General features: G+C 21.8%; 1 protein-coding gene across 3 annotated transcripts; it reads left to right on the top strand.

The window, feature by feature from the left end:
• Positions 1-14,722, top strand: LOC122712978 (vascular endothelial growth factor receptor 1). Of its 3 annotated transcripts, XM_043933098.1 has the most exons (24): positions 1-279; positions 4,682-4,815; positions 4,926-5,109; positions 5,675-5,802; positions 6,277-6,412; positions 6,844-6,983; positions 7,077-7,245; positions 7,379-7,502; positions 7,646-7,839; positions 7,920-8,083; positions 8,266-8,401; positions 8,606-8,752; positions 8,859-8,996; positions 9,297-9,439; positions 9,632-9,791; positions 9,904-10,004; positions 10,195-10,345; positions 11,173-11,397; positions 11,629-11,797; positions 12,243-12,510; positions 12,785-13,116; positions 13,195-13,300; positions 13,584-14,203; positions 14,360-14,722. In XM_043933098.1, the coding sequence occupies exons 1-24, from the start codon at positions 222-224 to the stop codon at positions 14,373-14,375; spliced, it is 4,143 nt and encodes a 1,380-aa protein (XP_043789033.1). In that variant the 5' UTR covers positions 1-221; the 3' UTR covers positions 14,376-14,722. The 3 variants fall into 3 exon arrangements, with proteins under 3 accessions (XP_043789033.1, XP_043789025.1, XP_043789018.1); XM_043933090.1 differs by having other exon boundaries at positions 12,276-12,510; positions 13,584-14,722; XM_043933083.1 differs by having other exon boundaries at positions 13,584-14,722.
• Positions 14,723-15,113: the final 391 nt, after the last annotated feature.

Genomic DNA, 15,113 nt, shown 5'->3' with positions numbered 1-15,113 from the left:
TCGTAGAATCGTGTTTGTGTGTAACCCGTTCGTTCGGTTCATTCCTTCAGTGAGAAACAGTACGTCGAACATTGGTGATCGTGCATGGTGGCGCGTATGTATCTACGCGTATTCCTCTATGAAAGAGGTTGTCGCTTTCAGTGTGTTTTCTTGTTGAAAATATGAAATGACCAGTGAATAATTAAAAATCGGTGTATGTGTAATAAATAAAGAAAACGAAGATGATACATGTCTCAAGAATAGTCAATGCAATCGTAGTTATCCTTGTTCTCAATCGAGGTAATGTCTTTACCTGTCATTTATATTCACCTGGCGACCAATCCGTTGTGTTTCGGTGAGGTGTCATGATCACGTGGTTACCATTGAGTCATGCTAAGAGAAACAGGTTTTCTGAATGCTGCATACCATTTGTTATTGTGTATCTCATTGAGAGTTACTATCATAAGGAACAAACTTGACCTTACTTATATGATTATTGATGATATTAAAAGGTTAATTATCTTATTTAAGATTTTATTAGTGTTTTTTAGATTAAAGTTTGACAATTGATTAAATTTGACAATTGATTTCAAAGATTTATAGTTTGTTCAAGTTTTTTTTATTGTAATAAAAAAGAAGAATAAAGTTTTATTGTAGAATAATAATTTTAGGAGTATACATATATTGTTGTTCAAGATACACATTTTCAACATTTTGAAAATTATATGTATAAAAATTTTAGAATTTGATATTTTTAAAAATAATGTAATTTTGAAATTATAAAATAATTATTTAATTTGTAAATTATAAAATTTGGAACCTTATTAATCTTTGCTCAATGAAATACTTTAAATATTTTTCTTAGAACAATATGTTTTTGTTTCTTAAATTATATCATTGATTTATTATCTATTTTGATGTATAAAATATTTCGAATTCAATGACGCGTTAAACAAATAATACTCAGTTGCTTCTCGCAACTTGCATAATAATTAGATACATTAATTGCATATGTTTCTTTCTAGTTTTTCTACTTTTAAATCAGAAAGTATCTCTAAAAATAGTATAGGAATAAATCAGATTCGTTTTAAATGTTTCATTATCATTTTGGCACTATATGTAAATAATTAGTGAATAAAAAATTTCCATTCATTTTAAACTGAACATATTATATAAATTAAAATTATGATTCTTAAAAATTAATTTTTAAAATATTTTGTAATGAATAGTAAATAATAAAAGAAATAAAATGAAATATTTAAAATTCAATTAATAAAACCTATACTTATACTATATCATTATAACAATATTTATTTAATTAATGCAATAAAAATATGGATAAAAATTAAAGAAAAAAAAAAAGAATATTTCTTATGTGATATAATAATTGAGCAATATATTATCATAATTTTACAAATTACATTGCTATTTTGCTAATACTCTTACATAATGATATCAGATTTTTTTGAATGATTTTTATAAATCATGAATTAATTCTAAAGATAATAAAATATTATTAATGTAATTAAATAACTAAGTACTTATTATGCAGAAAAAAGTTTATATACTTAAAATAAATTATTTATGACTTACTTCCTACTTTTCTTATGATAACCTATAAAATATAGATCGCAGATAAATGTAATGATCAATCAACTCACAGTAGTATCTAATTACAACATTCCATTGGAATATATCTATATATATATCTATATATATTGGAATATATCTATCTATACCCCGTTGAGAATTGACAAATTTATCATTAAATATAACAATATGAAACAAATATAACATATGAAATATGAACGATAAAATTGATCGATATCAAAGTGTATTTCAGAAACATAGTTGAAGAAAATATTGAATTAATGAAACAAACTTTTATCTTTATTCTTTTATCAATGCAATTTAATGTTTTTAAATTATTATCGTATATGTTATGTCAGAGAAAATAATTTATTTATAAATTATCTATAAAATAGAGATAAATAATTTATAGGAATAGGGGAATAAATAATTTATAGAATATTTTTTTTTCTATATCATAAAATTATAAATGATACCATCATATTTTTTGAATAAATAATTCATAATACATAAAAAATACATAATAATCATTAAAAATTTATTTAAAACTTTATTTAAAATTTTTTTAGAAATATATTATATGTATCTTATTTGAATTTTCCCACGCAAATATTTTCCATTCTGTTCGTTATTTAAAAAAATATTTTAATAAAAAGAAAAAGAATTATATATAATAAAAATTGATAATAAAATTTTTAATATTTGTAAATGAAATACTTATAAAATATTTTTTATTTTTATATCTTTTTTTTAGTATTTTTATTTTTAATATATGTTTAAGGAAAATGTTGTTATATGTAAAATTTATTTATATAATATGATATTGAAAAAGAAAATTATATACCGAACAATATTTTTCATAAAGATGTGATTAAAAGTGATGATTTTATTATTGACTTTATTTAGTATGAGTAATGATTAATAGAGTGAAAAATAACTGTGATATGCAAAATACGCTATATTTCTTTTAAAGAAATAAATATCATTTAAAGTATAAAATATAAAATATTTATCATACATTGATTTAAAAATTTCTTTTTAATAAATATAATTTAACAATCTTTCTAATAAATACGATTTGATCGATTGGTTACACATTGGTATTTTACTTGAATAACGATGATCAAATAAAACTTGTCATATCTTTTATTCGTAGAAGTAGCTGTATATCTTAGATATATTAAATATTACGTTTGTAAATAAACTTTAATTGCACAATAATTTAATTAAATCTTTTTTTCAATTAAAAAAATATACAAATATTAGATTATGCTGTTTTTAATATATTAGAATTTGAATAATTAGAATTTGAATATTGTTTTATATAATATAAAATGGAAAATAATATTTTATATATATTGAAAAAAAATCAATAATAATAAAAATAAATTATGTAAAATAATTAATTTCAGATGTAATCATTTTTAATTATTATTTATTCTATTTATTATTATTTTTTTTATTCATTAATATATTATATTATAAAAATATTATAATTTAAAAATAATTTAATTATTCGAATTATTGTTTGCAATTTTTGTATTTATACGACAAAAAGAAAATATCTGAATACTAAGTTAATCTATGAGGGACCATTCATTTCTCTTCATCTTTTATCGTCAGTAGGTTGGGCAGTTCTTATCAAAACTTCCCAATATGCGGCAACAAGTCCCACGATTTTGTGTACATAAAAGTTATATATAAAATTATTTTCAACTGTTATCTTGAAAGTGACGTTGTCATATAGTCCTTAAGAATTAATTGGATATATATATTAAAAGAATCTATTTGATAAATTTAGCATTTATTTATTTATTATTAAAAATTTTTGATCTTAAGATTCATTAATAATATCAATAATATCAATAGATATTACAATTAATATGTTATAAAAAATAAATTATTTAATTGTTAAATTAATTTGAAAAAAATTGTAATAAGTATTATATTATTTCAATTTGAATTAAAAAGATACGAAATTTAATACGAAATATAATATAAAAATTCTATATATTTAGTATATTATCATAATCCAATATCGGAAATCTTAAATAATTTAATACTGGCATTCATTTATTAAAGATGTCACGATAAGACTAAGACTTAACAACTAAGCATCCACGTTTATTTTTCTCATAATATTATAAAAATTATTCGTAAAATAATTATCATCAACATTAAAGATTGTTTTACATGATAATGATCTATTAAAGAATAAATTTAACAAAAGATTCTTGCCAGTCTTTGCTCCTGATTTATTTATTTGTTTCTCTGTGGAACGTTGATTGATAATGTGGCTGCATTATCAGAAGAGGAAAGAAAGGACTTCCTTCCTAGAGACGGTTGTATATGCGCAGAAACGATTTCTCGTACGGCATATATGTGTATTTTTATAGAAAATATAGTAACAAGAATAGAAGATAAAATCGATTATCTACAGGACATTGTGGCTAAAAATTTCTTCTTAATTTTGAAATATTCTCGTTCCAAGATCTGAAAATCTACAAATATAAATGTTTTTTTGAAAGTTTTTGATTATAATATTTTATTTTTGTTTATTTATTAGAATAAAAAATTGAAGAAAAATTTAAAAATCTTTTTAAAAAATTATAATTTTTTTTTCACTTCAAAATTAATAATTTTAATTTCTTCAATTGGAAAATTGAAAATTCTTATATTCTGAAATAAAATTTTGAAAATGTATGTAAATAATTAATTGGTTTCTTTTTTTTATTCATATTGATAAATACGAATCTGTATTTAGTATATTAATATACTCTACTAGTTTGTTATCAATATAAGTTATCAGCTATCTATTAATCTATCGATTATCAATATCGGTGTAAAGTGCACCTTCATTTTATTAAGTGCGTCTTCATTTGCATTTTCAATATCTATCTCTTAGAAAAACATACTCTTATAGATAAATTTTATTTTTGGTTTATTTTCTTTCTATGAAAAATCTCTACGATATTTTTTGATATTCTACAATATTCCATTATAACGTTTCAATACTCTTATAATGAATTTTGATATTTATTTGTAATTTTTTAATTTTAATTTTTTCACCAATTCTTTATCGGTCAATAATTTATAATTTTTTCATTATCAGGTTCAATAGCTCAATTGAGCATAGATGAAATAGAAAAAGCTACGGAGCTTCTTATAGATGAAGGTGATAGTTTGGAGATCACATGCACCGGTTTCGAAAGAATTTTTTTTGTCTATCCTGAAGATGAATCCAATGTAAGTTTTTATAAAAAAAAAAAAAAAAAAAAATGAAGCTGAATATCGATAATATATGGTATAAAGAAAGAAACTAATCTTGTTTGTTGTTAATTGTTTCGTTAAAATAGATCATCACCTCAACACCCTTTAAAAAAGAAACTCTCGAAGATGACATATACAAATTCGTATTTAAACGAAACGAAACTATTCATGGAGATACGGGATTGTATGGTTGCCCCGGTAATATTTTGCAAGTTACCTCACACCCTAATTTTCAAACATCTGAAAGCTTGGTATTCGTTTATGTTCAATGTAAGTGAATTTTTAAATATTTCTTAAAATATGAATAAGATAAAATTCTCAAGAATTGTTCTGGATGAAAAATATTTTTGAGAGCATCTTTTTATATTTATTATTATTATTACTATCTTTTAAATAGAGCAATTAGAATATTTATGGATTTATTGTTACTTTTGTTATTGTTACTTTTACTATTGTTAGTTATTTTTTTTATAAAAAATATAACTATATTAGCACAGATATTCAATTTTTTTAATATATTTTTAGAATTATTTTATAATAAAATTTGAGAAACTATATTTACAGAATTGAAATATGTCATAAAATATAGTTTTTTAAAAAATACACGTTTTATATCATAAGATTAATGGGTTGGTATTAGAAACAATAATGATTATCATTATTATTATTGTTATTATTTTATTCTATGTTTATATTATTCGTTATATTTGAGCTATAATATTGTTTAGACTAATGTTTGTCCGAATATGTACAATGATTATAGATAATTTTTTAAATAAAATAATAAAATCATATGATTTTAATACATCAATTTAATACTATTATTCTGTTTCAGCGAACAGAAGCATGTTTGTGCAAACAGATAATTTTCGTTCATTAACTGTAGCAGTCGGTGAAACTGCTTTAATACCTTGTAGACCAACGTCGCCCAATTTTACAGTTGAACTCTTGCTCAGTGATTTGGTAAGTTGATCTGTTTTAATCGTTAATAATTTATTAGACGTAATGAGTATAAAATAATAAATATGAATGAAAAATATTAAAAGATTTTTGTTTTTGAATTTTTGACTGTAATTTTTTTTAATTTGACGTATTTTTATCTGATTTATCTTTTAAAAATTAAATATTTTTTTAGAAATTAAATATCTTTTAAGTATTCTTTTAATTTTGAAAAATAAAATATTTAAAATTACAATTTACTTATATTTACTTTTTTAAAGTTTTATGTTTTCAAAAATTTTTTAATCATTTTCTTAATTCTAGAGTTCAGGAAGATGCAGAATGACTTATATGATGTTACTATTTTGTTTTATATATTTATATTATTTTGTTTTATAATATCAGATGAAACATTTTATAAATAATAAATAGAATTAAATAAGAAAATATATATAAAAACATAAAAAATATTAAATAAAGTTATATTTATTATTATAGGCTGTGAATAAAACAAATTTCCATCCAAGGATTGGTTTCACATTGACAAACATCACGCTGAAAGATGGCGGTTATTATACATGTGTCATACAAGCAGATGTACGCCATGAGATAAATTATTATTTACTTGTGATTCGTATGTATACTTTCTTAAAATATTTTATTATTTTATTACTTTAAAAATTTTCCATTATAATATTTAAATAAAAACAATTTTTGTATTTAATTTAATTTATAAAAAATGTGATTACACAATTTAAATATAAATAGCTTTTAAATATGACTCTTTAATTAATAATAAACAAAAAAAAAACTTATTATTTTATTATTATTTATCTTAAATATGTAAATTAATTCATCTGTAAGATTTTAAATACAAATATTTTTAAATTGTAATAATTTTGAAAAAAAATAGAAAATATTTTGAGTTTTTTAATTTGATGTATTTGATTATTCTCTACAAATAAATAAAATTTTAATTTTTTTTAAGAAAAAAGAAAATTTTTTTTATTTCTTTTTTTTTTTTTTGAATACAGCTTGGAATTGAAATTTTTTTTTCGATTTTAGGAAAGCATGAATTGAACGAACCAAAAATTGCGGAGGATAATTTACGTCATGTAACAAGAGGTCAAATTCTGCGTGTAAATTGCACAACTATCGTTGAAACAGATATGAATTATGTTTTAAATTGGACTACACCGCATATGGTTCGAAAATAATTTATTTTTATTCAAATCATTGAATTGAAATTAAATAAAAATATGTAAAAATAAATTTTACATATTTTTATATGATTCCAGAATACTAGAATAAGGACTGTTGATTATAGTGAAAAAACAGGTCCAATTAAAAAAGCGATTGTCGAAATGATTATAGAGGATGTAAGATACGAAGATGAAGGCTTGTATGAATGTGTTATAAAATCCTTTCATGATTCTAGAAAAACAAAAGTCTTCATCCAGGTTCATGGTGAGTTAAAGTTAAAATAATTTTTTTTAATTATTTAATCATTTAAAAAAAATAAAATTTTTTTATTTTAATATAATATAAAAGAAAATGTTTTTCTTTTATATTAAAAACTATTCTAAATATATATTTTTAGATCCGGAAAACAAATTTATCAACCTAACAGCACAGGATGCTATCAGACATTATCAACGTCATGAAGGTAGTGAAATACAATGGGTTGTACATGTGCATGCTTATCCAGAACCTATTCTTAAATGGTAATAATTTTAAATAGAAAATTATTAATAGAATTAATTAGAATAAAAAAATTTTTTTAATATCTTATTATATTTAAATATAATATTATTTAATATTTAATATTATTTCTAATATTATTTTAATATTATTTCTAATTTTTCAGGCTAAATACAAAAGGAGAAGAAATCGTAGGTAATTGGGAAACTCCAAAAAAAACGAAATATGCGATAAAAACAGAGTCTACTAATACAATTTTAAGAATAAACCACTTAAATATCGAGGACATGGGAGAATATTCTCTTCAAGCTACTAATCAAGATAAATTCGATATGTTGAATTTTACATTAGATGTATTAGGTATATAACTTTTATTTTCAATAATTGAAGAAAAAAATTTTTTATTATTTTTATTGTTTTTTTATTAACATTTTTTTCAGTAAAACCAGTACCAATGTTAAAAGTAGAGCCTTATTATAGTCCTAATCAGACGGTAGAAATATCTTGTGATGTGGCAACATTTCCATCACCGAATATAACGTGGAGTTTTATTAAGTACCCTTATTATCCTTCTTATGAAAATGCAACTACTATAGAATTAACAGTATGTAATATCTCTCTTAAATAAAAATTAATTATAATTATGAATAAATGATGAAAACAATTGAATTGAAAAGTTTTATATTAAAATTTTTATATATTAAAAATTTTATATTAAAACTTCATAAATTTATAATAAATATTTGTTTTATTTTTATTTGAAAAATATTTTTCTTAATTTTATAGAACACAAAAGAAAGCGGAATGAACACCAGATTTCATTCAATCGTAAAGATGACTATTGAAATGAGTGGTCATCTTACCTGTAGCGCATGCAACATTATTGGATGCGAATCTCAAACTGAAACCATTTTGGTTTCTGGTAAATAATTAAATTACAATTTTATTTGCAAAATATTCATCGAATCACATATATATACATATTTATTAAAAAATTGCATATTATATAATATATATATATCATCATGCACATATTATCATGATAAAAACTTTATATATTATTTAATTTTGTTTTTATGTCATTTTTTCATTTTTATACTTTTATATCGATTTTTCAAAAATATAGATGGAAGAGGTGGTTTCGGTATAATCGAGTTAAAGGATTCAGTAGTCGAAGGCGATGATTTAGAACTAATTTGTGCTGCCTCCATTTATAATTACACGAGCAATTTTGAATGGAAATACGCGAACAGTACTTTAATTGTACAAAATGGTAAGTATTTTTTATTATTATATTTAAAAAAAGAATTATATTTTTATTTTTAAAGATATTTTGAAAGATATTTTTCTTGGTTCATTATTATTTTTGGAACATTTAGGTAGATTGACGATCGAACAAACTAAGACTCGATTTACTTATCGTTCGATCTTAAAGATAAAAAATGTAACAAAAGCAGATTCGATGATTTATACATGCAGCAATAAAGAAGAAATGGATTTCTTTCTTCAAGTTCACGGTAAGTAATTTATATAGGATATAATTTATATAAGGAAAAAAATATATATATTAATATAAAAACCTGAAATAATTTAATTATTGTTTATAAATCATCAAAAATTTGTTTAATGAAGTATTTTAAATCATAAATAATTTTAAAAAATTTTAAATTTATTATAAATTTAATATATATTTAATAAATATATAATATATAATTAATAATATTAATATATAATTAATAAATATATGATTGAAAAAATTAAACAAATAAAATTCTTGATTTTTCTTTCTGATTTTTCTAATTTTATTTCTTTTTTAGAGGCAGTGAAACCTTTTATGAAGGAAACCAATCTAAATGGAACGGAAATTACGATTGATATTAATACACATGATTCACATAATTCGTTAATACTTCAGTGTTTTGTAGGTGGAATGCCTAAACCAATAGTCACGTGGTATAAAGTAAGTATCTGATAATTTATTTTTAAATGCCAATAAATCATATAATTAAATATTATTTAACAAATAATTTTACTATTGTATTAAGTACTTAAAAATTATTTAGTGGAAAATAGTATTGTATATATATTTTATTACTTTTTTATATTATATATAAATATTTTTGATCACTTACATTTATTTCATTTTTTATAGAATAATGAACTAATAAAAATTGGTGATCAATTCACATGTGCTCATAGTCAACAAGAATTGCATATTAATTATCTAAGGGATATTGACAGTGGAGTATACTTATGTAAAGGCGAGAATCGTTTAGGAATAATCAAGGCACATGGAATTATAATAGTCAAAGGTAATTTACTAAATTATACAATATTGAACAGAATTCATTTTTTTTGATAAAACATTTCATGATATGTCTATATGAAATACAAAAATTTTTTACAAAACTTTAAAATCTATAGGAAAAGAGATTCCGAAGGAATTAATAATACTGATTGTCATCTTATCGATCACAGTAGTAATTCTGGTGGTCTATTTTACAATCAAGATTCGCCGTGAAAAGGTATTTTTGAACAATAATATTTTATTTGTAAATTTTCAACTTGCATAATTAGATTCTATTTATTAATATTCTCTAATGTCTCTTTATTTTTTAATAATTTTTTTGACTCTTGATCTTTAATGATTTCATGACTTAAAAATATTTTGCAATTATGAAACATATCTAAACACATATATTTTTTATATTCTAGATCATGAGAAAAGAATTAATGGAAGCAGGATTAATGCATTTTGAAGAAGGAGCAGTGGAATGTTTGAATCCAGAATTAACAGTGGATGATCAAGCAGAATTACTTCCTTACGATAAAAAATGGGAATTTCCAAGAGAAAAATTAAAGTTAGGTAAATAATATAATTATATACCATATATAAAATGAGATGTAAATTTAGTATATATATATTATTCTTGTAATGTGATAGTTAAATACAGGTCCCGAGTTATTTCCAAATGATTTTTTAATCCGACATCTAGTTGAATCTGGTCGAAATTCAAGAAAAAATTAAAATTAATCAGCATAATTAAGCCAATTTTTTACTATATAATATAAATAAACTTTGACATAAAAAAAATAATTATATTTCTCATATTTAATTTAACATTTGGTTTTTATTAAATGTAAATGTTTATTAATAAATATTGTGCTTATTGTACTTATTAATATAAATATTGTATTGTATTGCATTTATTAGATTGTTTTTTTATTAATTAAATTATAATAATCTTATAATAATTTATTGTTATTTTTTTTTATAAACATCTCTGTCTTGTTCTTTGCTTTATTATATGCTACTTATTTATACTTGATTGAAATATTTTTTTAAATTTTATAAAAATTATTTTCTAGTATTTTAAATCAAAATAAATTTTACGGACAGTATATGAAATGCATATAATCTTTAAATAAAAAAAAAGTAAATTTCAATTTTCTATCGATTTCTATCTATATCGATTATTATAAAAAATTATAGATGTTTTTTTCCTAAATATCTCAAAAAAATTTTGTTTTAATATTAATTATATTCTAAATATTTTATAAAAATTTAATTTTTAATAAAAATTATATTTTAAATATTTTTTATTTAATTTCTTATAAATATTAATTATATTTTAAATATTTTATAAAAATTTATTTAATAATTGAAATTTAACTTAATTATTTGATTTAAAGGGAAACAATTAGGAAGCGGAGCTTTTGGAGTTGTCATGAAAGCGGAAGCAGAAGGAATTTGTGAGAATGAACCAGTTACCACAGTAGCAGTAAAAATGGTTCGTCGAACAACAGTTCCGACTTGTGTTCGTGCACTTGCTAGCGAGCTGAAAATTATGGTGCACCTTGGTAAACACTTGAATGTAGTCAATCTTCTTGGTGCTTGTACGAAAAATATTTCCAAACGTACGTATTTTAAAATTGTAGAATTTTAAAAAAATGATACAAATAATAAAATAATTTAATAATTAATTTAATAAATAAATAAAATTAAAAATTTTTTTGAATCTATCTCAGAATTTTAAGAAGAAAATAATAAACAAAATTTTACAATTTAATTTTAAAATTTAATATTAATATTTTAAATTTTGTAAAATTTAAATTTTGATTTTAATATTTTTTCTTCTTTGTAAATAGGTGAATTATTAGTAATCGTAGAATATTGCCGATTTGGAAATTTACACAATTATTTATTACGACATAGGACTGATTTTATCAACCAAATAGATCCAACAACTGGTAAATTCGATCCTAGTATCGGTCAAGATCTTTTAACGAGATCCGTTAGTGTTAGCAGTAATAATAGGTTTGTTTTATTTTTTTATCTTTTCATATAGCATTTTTATTTATTAATACGTTCATTAATAATTCTTCATTTCGTTTCAATAATCTTTTGAATGTAGCTTATGAAAATATGTATAATTAAAATTTATGCAAAATAACCAACATTAACATTATAGAATAATATTTAATTAGTATTTAATTATTATTAATAATTAATTATATGTTTTAAATTCATAATGGAATACTGTGATCTAACATAAAACTAATCTCTTTCTAAATCTAATAAAAACATTTTATATCATATATTATGTTTTTTAACTTATGCAGAATTTGCAAATTATTACAGTTTCTATATTTCTTTTTTTCGTACTTCATAACTATATTATATGTTACTATATATACTTATGTTTTGCATGGGGTTGTGGTGATTAACGATGGATATGTGTTTTCTTCTGTTCATATGATAGGATAAAATACGTGGCATTGTCATTTTCTCGCAGTCTTAGTGATAATTCTACCATTGAATCGACGAATTATCAAACTTCTGCAATGGATTCTCAAGGAGTTAGCATGTCACCGGATGGCGCTATTCAAAGTAATAATTCGTCCCAAGGATGGAGATTTAATTATCGGGGTGATTATAAGGATCATAATTTGAAACCGATTTGTACGCAAGATTTATTATCTTGGGCTTTTCAAGTAGCGCGTGGAATGGAATATCTTAGTCAAAGAAAGGTACATTTATATACAATTGTGATCTGATTTTATGCAGTTATACTATTTAATAAATATAAAATTGACCCATTAATCAAAAAATTTTCGAGTAGAATGCGATTGCGATGAATTCTGAGTTATTTATTTCGGTTTGAATTTTGAATCATAAATATCAAATTTCAGAATCAGTTTTCGAAATCAATATCTTATTTCTAATGAAAATTTAACTAACAATAAAAATTATTAAATAATTGAATCTATTAATTTTAATATTCCATTATAATTATTCTATTAGGTATTACACGGTGATTTGGCTGCGAGAAATATTTTATTGGCCGAAAATAATGTCGTAAAAATCTGTGATTTTGGTTTGGCTAAAACCATGTACAAAGATAATAATTATAAAAAAAAAGGAGGTGGTCTATTACCTATAAAATGGATGGCTATCGAATCGATTAGAGATCGAATTTTTTCAACACAATCAGATATTTGGTCATTTGGTATAGTTTTATGGGAATTCTTTACATTAGCTGAAACACCTTACCCAGGAATGGAAGCTGAAAAACAATACCAAAAATTAATTGAGGGATATAGATTGGAACAACCGGAATATGCTACTTCCGAAATGTAAGTTATAACGGCAGTTTTAAAAATGAAGTTTTTAAAAAAATAATTTTTTTCTATTTCAAATTTCAAATTTCATAGATATAATATAATGTATCAATGTTGGATGGCTAAGCCTACTTTACGTCCGAGTTTCACGCAATTAGTTAAAAATATTGGTGATCTATTAGAAGAAAGCGTAAAAACGGTAAGTTTGATGTCAGTATGTTTTTATTTATTTTTCATATTTTATATTTATTTTTATTTTTATTTGCAAAAATTTAATTTTTACAATAATTTTTTTAAATTTTATTCAAAAATATTATAGTAGTCATTGTACACGATGTATATACATTAAAACGAATGAATGAAATTATTATATTATCAATTATCAATATTATTAATTTATATTATAAATTATTATATTATCATCAATTATTAAAATCAATTATTAAAATTATATACATTTTAAATATTTTCATTTGATTTAGCATTATATCAGTTTAAATGATCCCTACATGGATATGAACACAATAATGTTAGAAGGTGGGCGAAATGATTATTTAACAATGCTTTCTTCACCTGATCATACAACACTTTCCTCGCCCACTCATGATTATTCAAACTTGCCTCCTTCAAATTTGACTGATTCAACGTACCTATGTATGAGTCCCAATAGTCAGGGATATCAATCAGAAATATTCAGCCCTAGACCAAATCAAGAAGGTAGTTGTTTTGAATTTCCATCGCCTACTTCTGACTCAGAAGACGCAATAGAAATATCACCAATGTTAAAAAAACAAGAGGAAGAAGATCCTTATTTAAAACCTATCAATGTACATGCACGACGAGCAGAATTCGTTCGACAACGAGAAGCAATGAAAAATCAAACAATAGATCGACCAATCAATAGGGATTTTGGATATTGCAATACTTCACAAAATGGTCAATTAATAAATCTGAATGAAAAGAATAAGAATGATTCAAAAAATTCTGATGACAATGAAAAATTAAATAATGGAAATACAATATCAGAGAAAGATTTTATACCCACTATTATTAGGACCCAAGATAATTATGTAAACATGCCTAAACAGAAGAGTGATTTAAGGTTAGAAATGCCAGCTGGTTTTAGCAATCCTAGTTATGTGGTGATGGTTAATCGTGAAACAGATCAGATGAAAGTTTAAGCATGAATTATGCATGAACAAAAATTGTTACAATTGTTTTAAAATAATGATTAACAAATGGAAAATATCTATTTCAGGAGTTTCATGGAATAACATATAGGTATGGATGGAAAATAGAAAAAAATGAATACTAAAAAAATCTTATTATCAATTTATAGATACAGTTTTTATGTGAGCATGTGTTTTTGAATGATAAATACGAAAAATTAATTATATAAATAAGTTTCAAATATCACATGTTGCTTTCGTGCATCTTGCTTGATCTTTGATGTGCCATGACGAAAATTACTTAAAATTATTTAAAACGAAGTCATTTATGATTAATTTTTTTAATGAGCTTGGATATTCAGAAAGTTTGATATATATAGTATATAATATCGCATAATTATTATAAATGAATATCAGAAATAAAATATATTCATTAAGCTATGAAACGATATTTGAAAAATATAGAAAATAACGGAAGATAAAATATTTTAAAATAAGGTAATTATTTTTGTTCTTTCATATTTAAAAACTTAATATAATTATTTGATATAAAAAAGTCAAAAAGTAAAATAAAATTTCATTTGACATTGAATTAATATTAATATATTAATACGACTGATTATTATAAAATAAATGAAAATGAAAAAATAAATCAATATTTTTAAAATAATTTTTTTGAAACATTTTTTGATATATTTTTAGGCGATTAATATTTCGCATATGAATCAAATTGTTTCGAAAAAATTATAATAAAAAATATATTTTCAGTACATACATGTACATTTATATTTATAAATTACATTTTTTTATGCATAATTAAAATTTTTACTATAATTTAAAATA

The sequence above is a fragment of the Apis laboriosa genome, unplaced genomic scaffold (genome assembly GCF_014066325.1).
Source record: "Apis laboriosa isolate Shangri-la unplaced genomic scaffold, ASM1406632v1 scaffold112_cov148, whole genome shotgun sequence".
Classification (NCBI taxonomy): Eukaryota; Metazoa; Arthropoda; class Insecta; order Hymenoptera; family Apidae; genus Apis; species Apis laboriosa.
This window is presented reverse-complemented; position numbering and strand designations above follow the sequence as displayed.

What these genes read in the sequence shown, in the direction of transcription:
- LOC122712978 (XM_043933083.1), top strand. Translation starts at nt 222, where the DNA reads ATGATACATGTCTCAAGAATAGTCAATGCAATCGTAGTTATCCTTGTT. An exon ending in GGTATTCGTTTATGTTCAAT is followed by an intron (nt 5,110 to 5,674) that starts GTAAGTGAATTT and finishes ATTCTGTTTCAG; the next exon opens with CGAACAGAAGCATGTTTGTG. An exon ending in TAGAAGAAAGCGTAAAAACG is followed by an intron (nt 13,301 to 13,583) that starts GTAAGTTTGATG and finishes CATTTGATTTAG; the next exon opens with CATTATATCAGTTTAAATGA.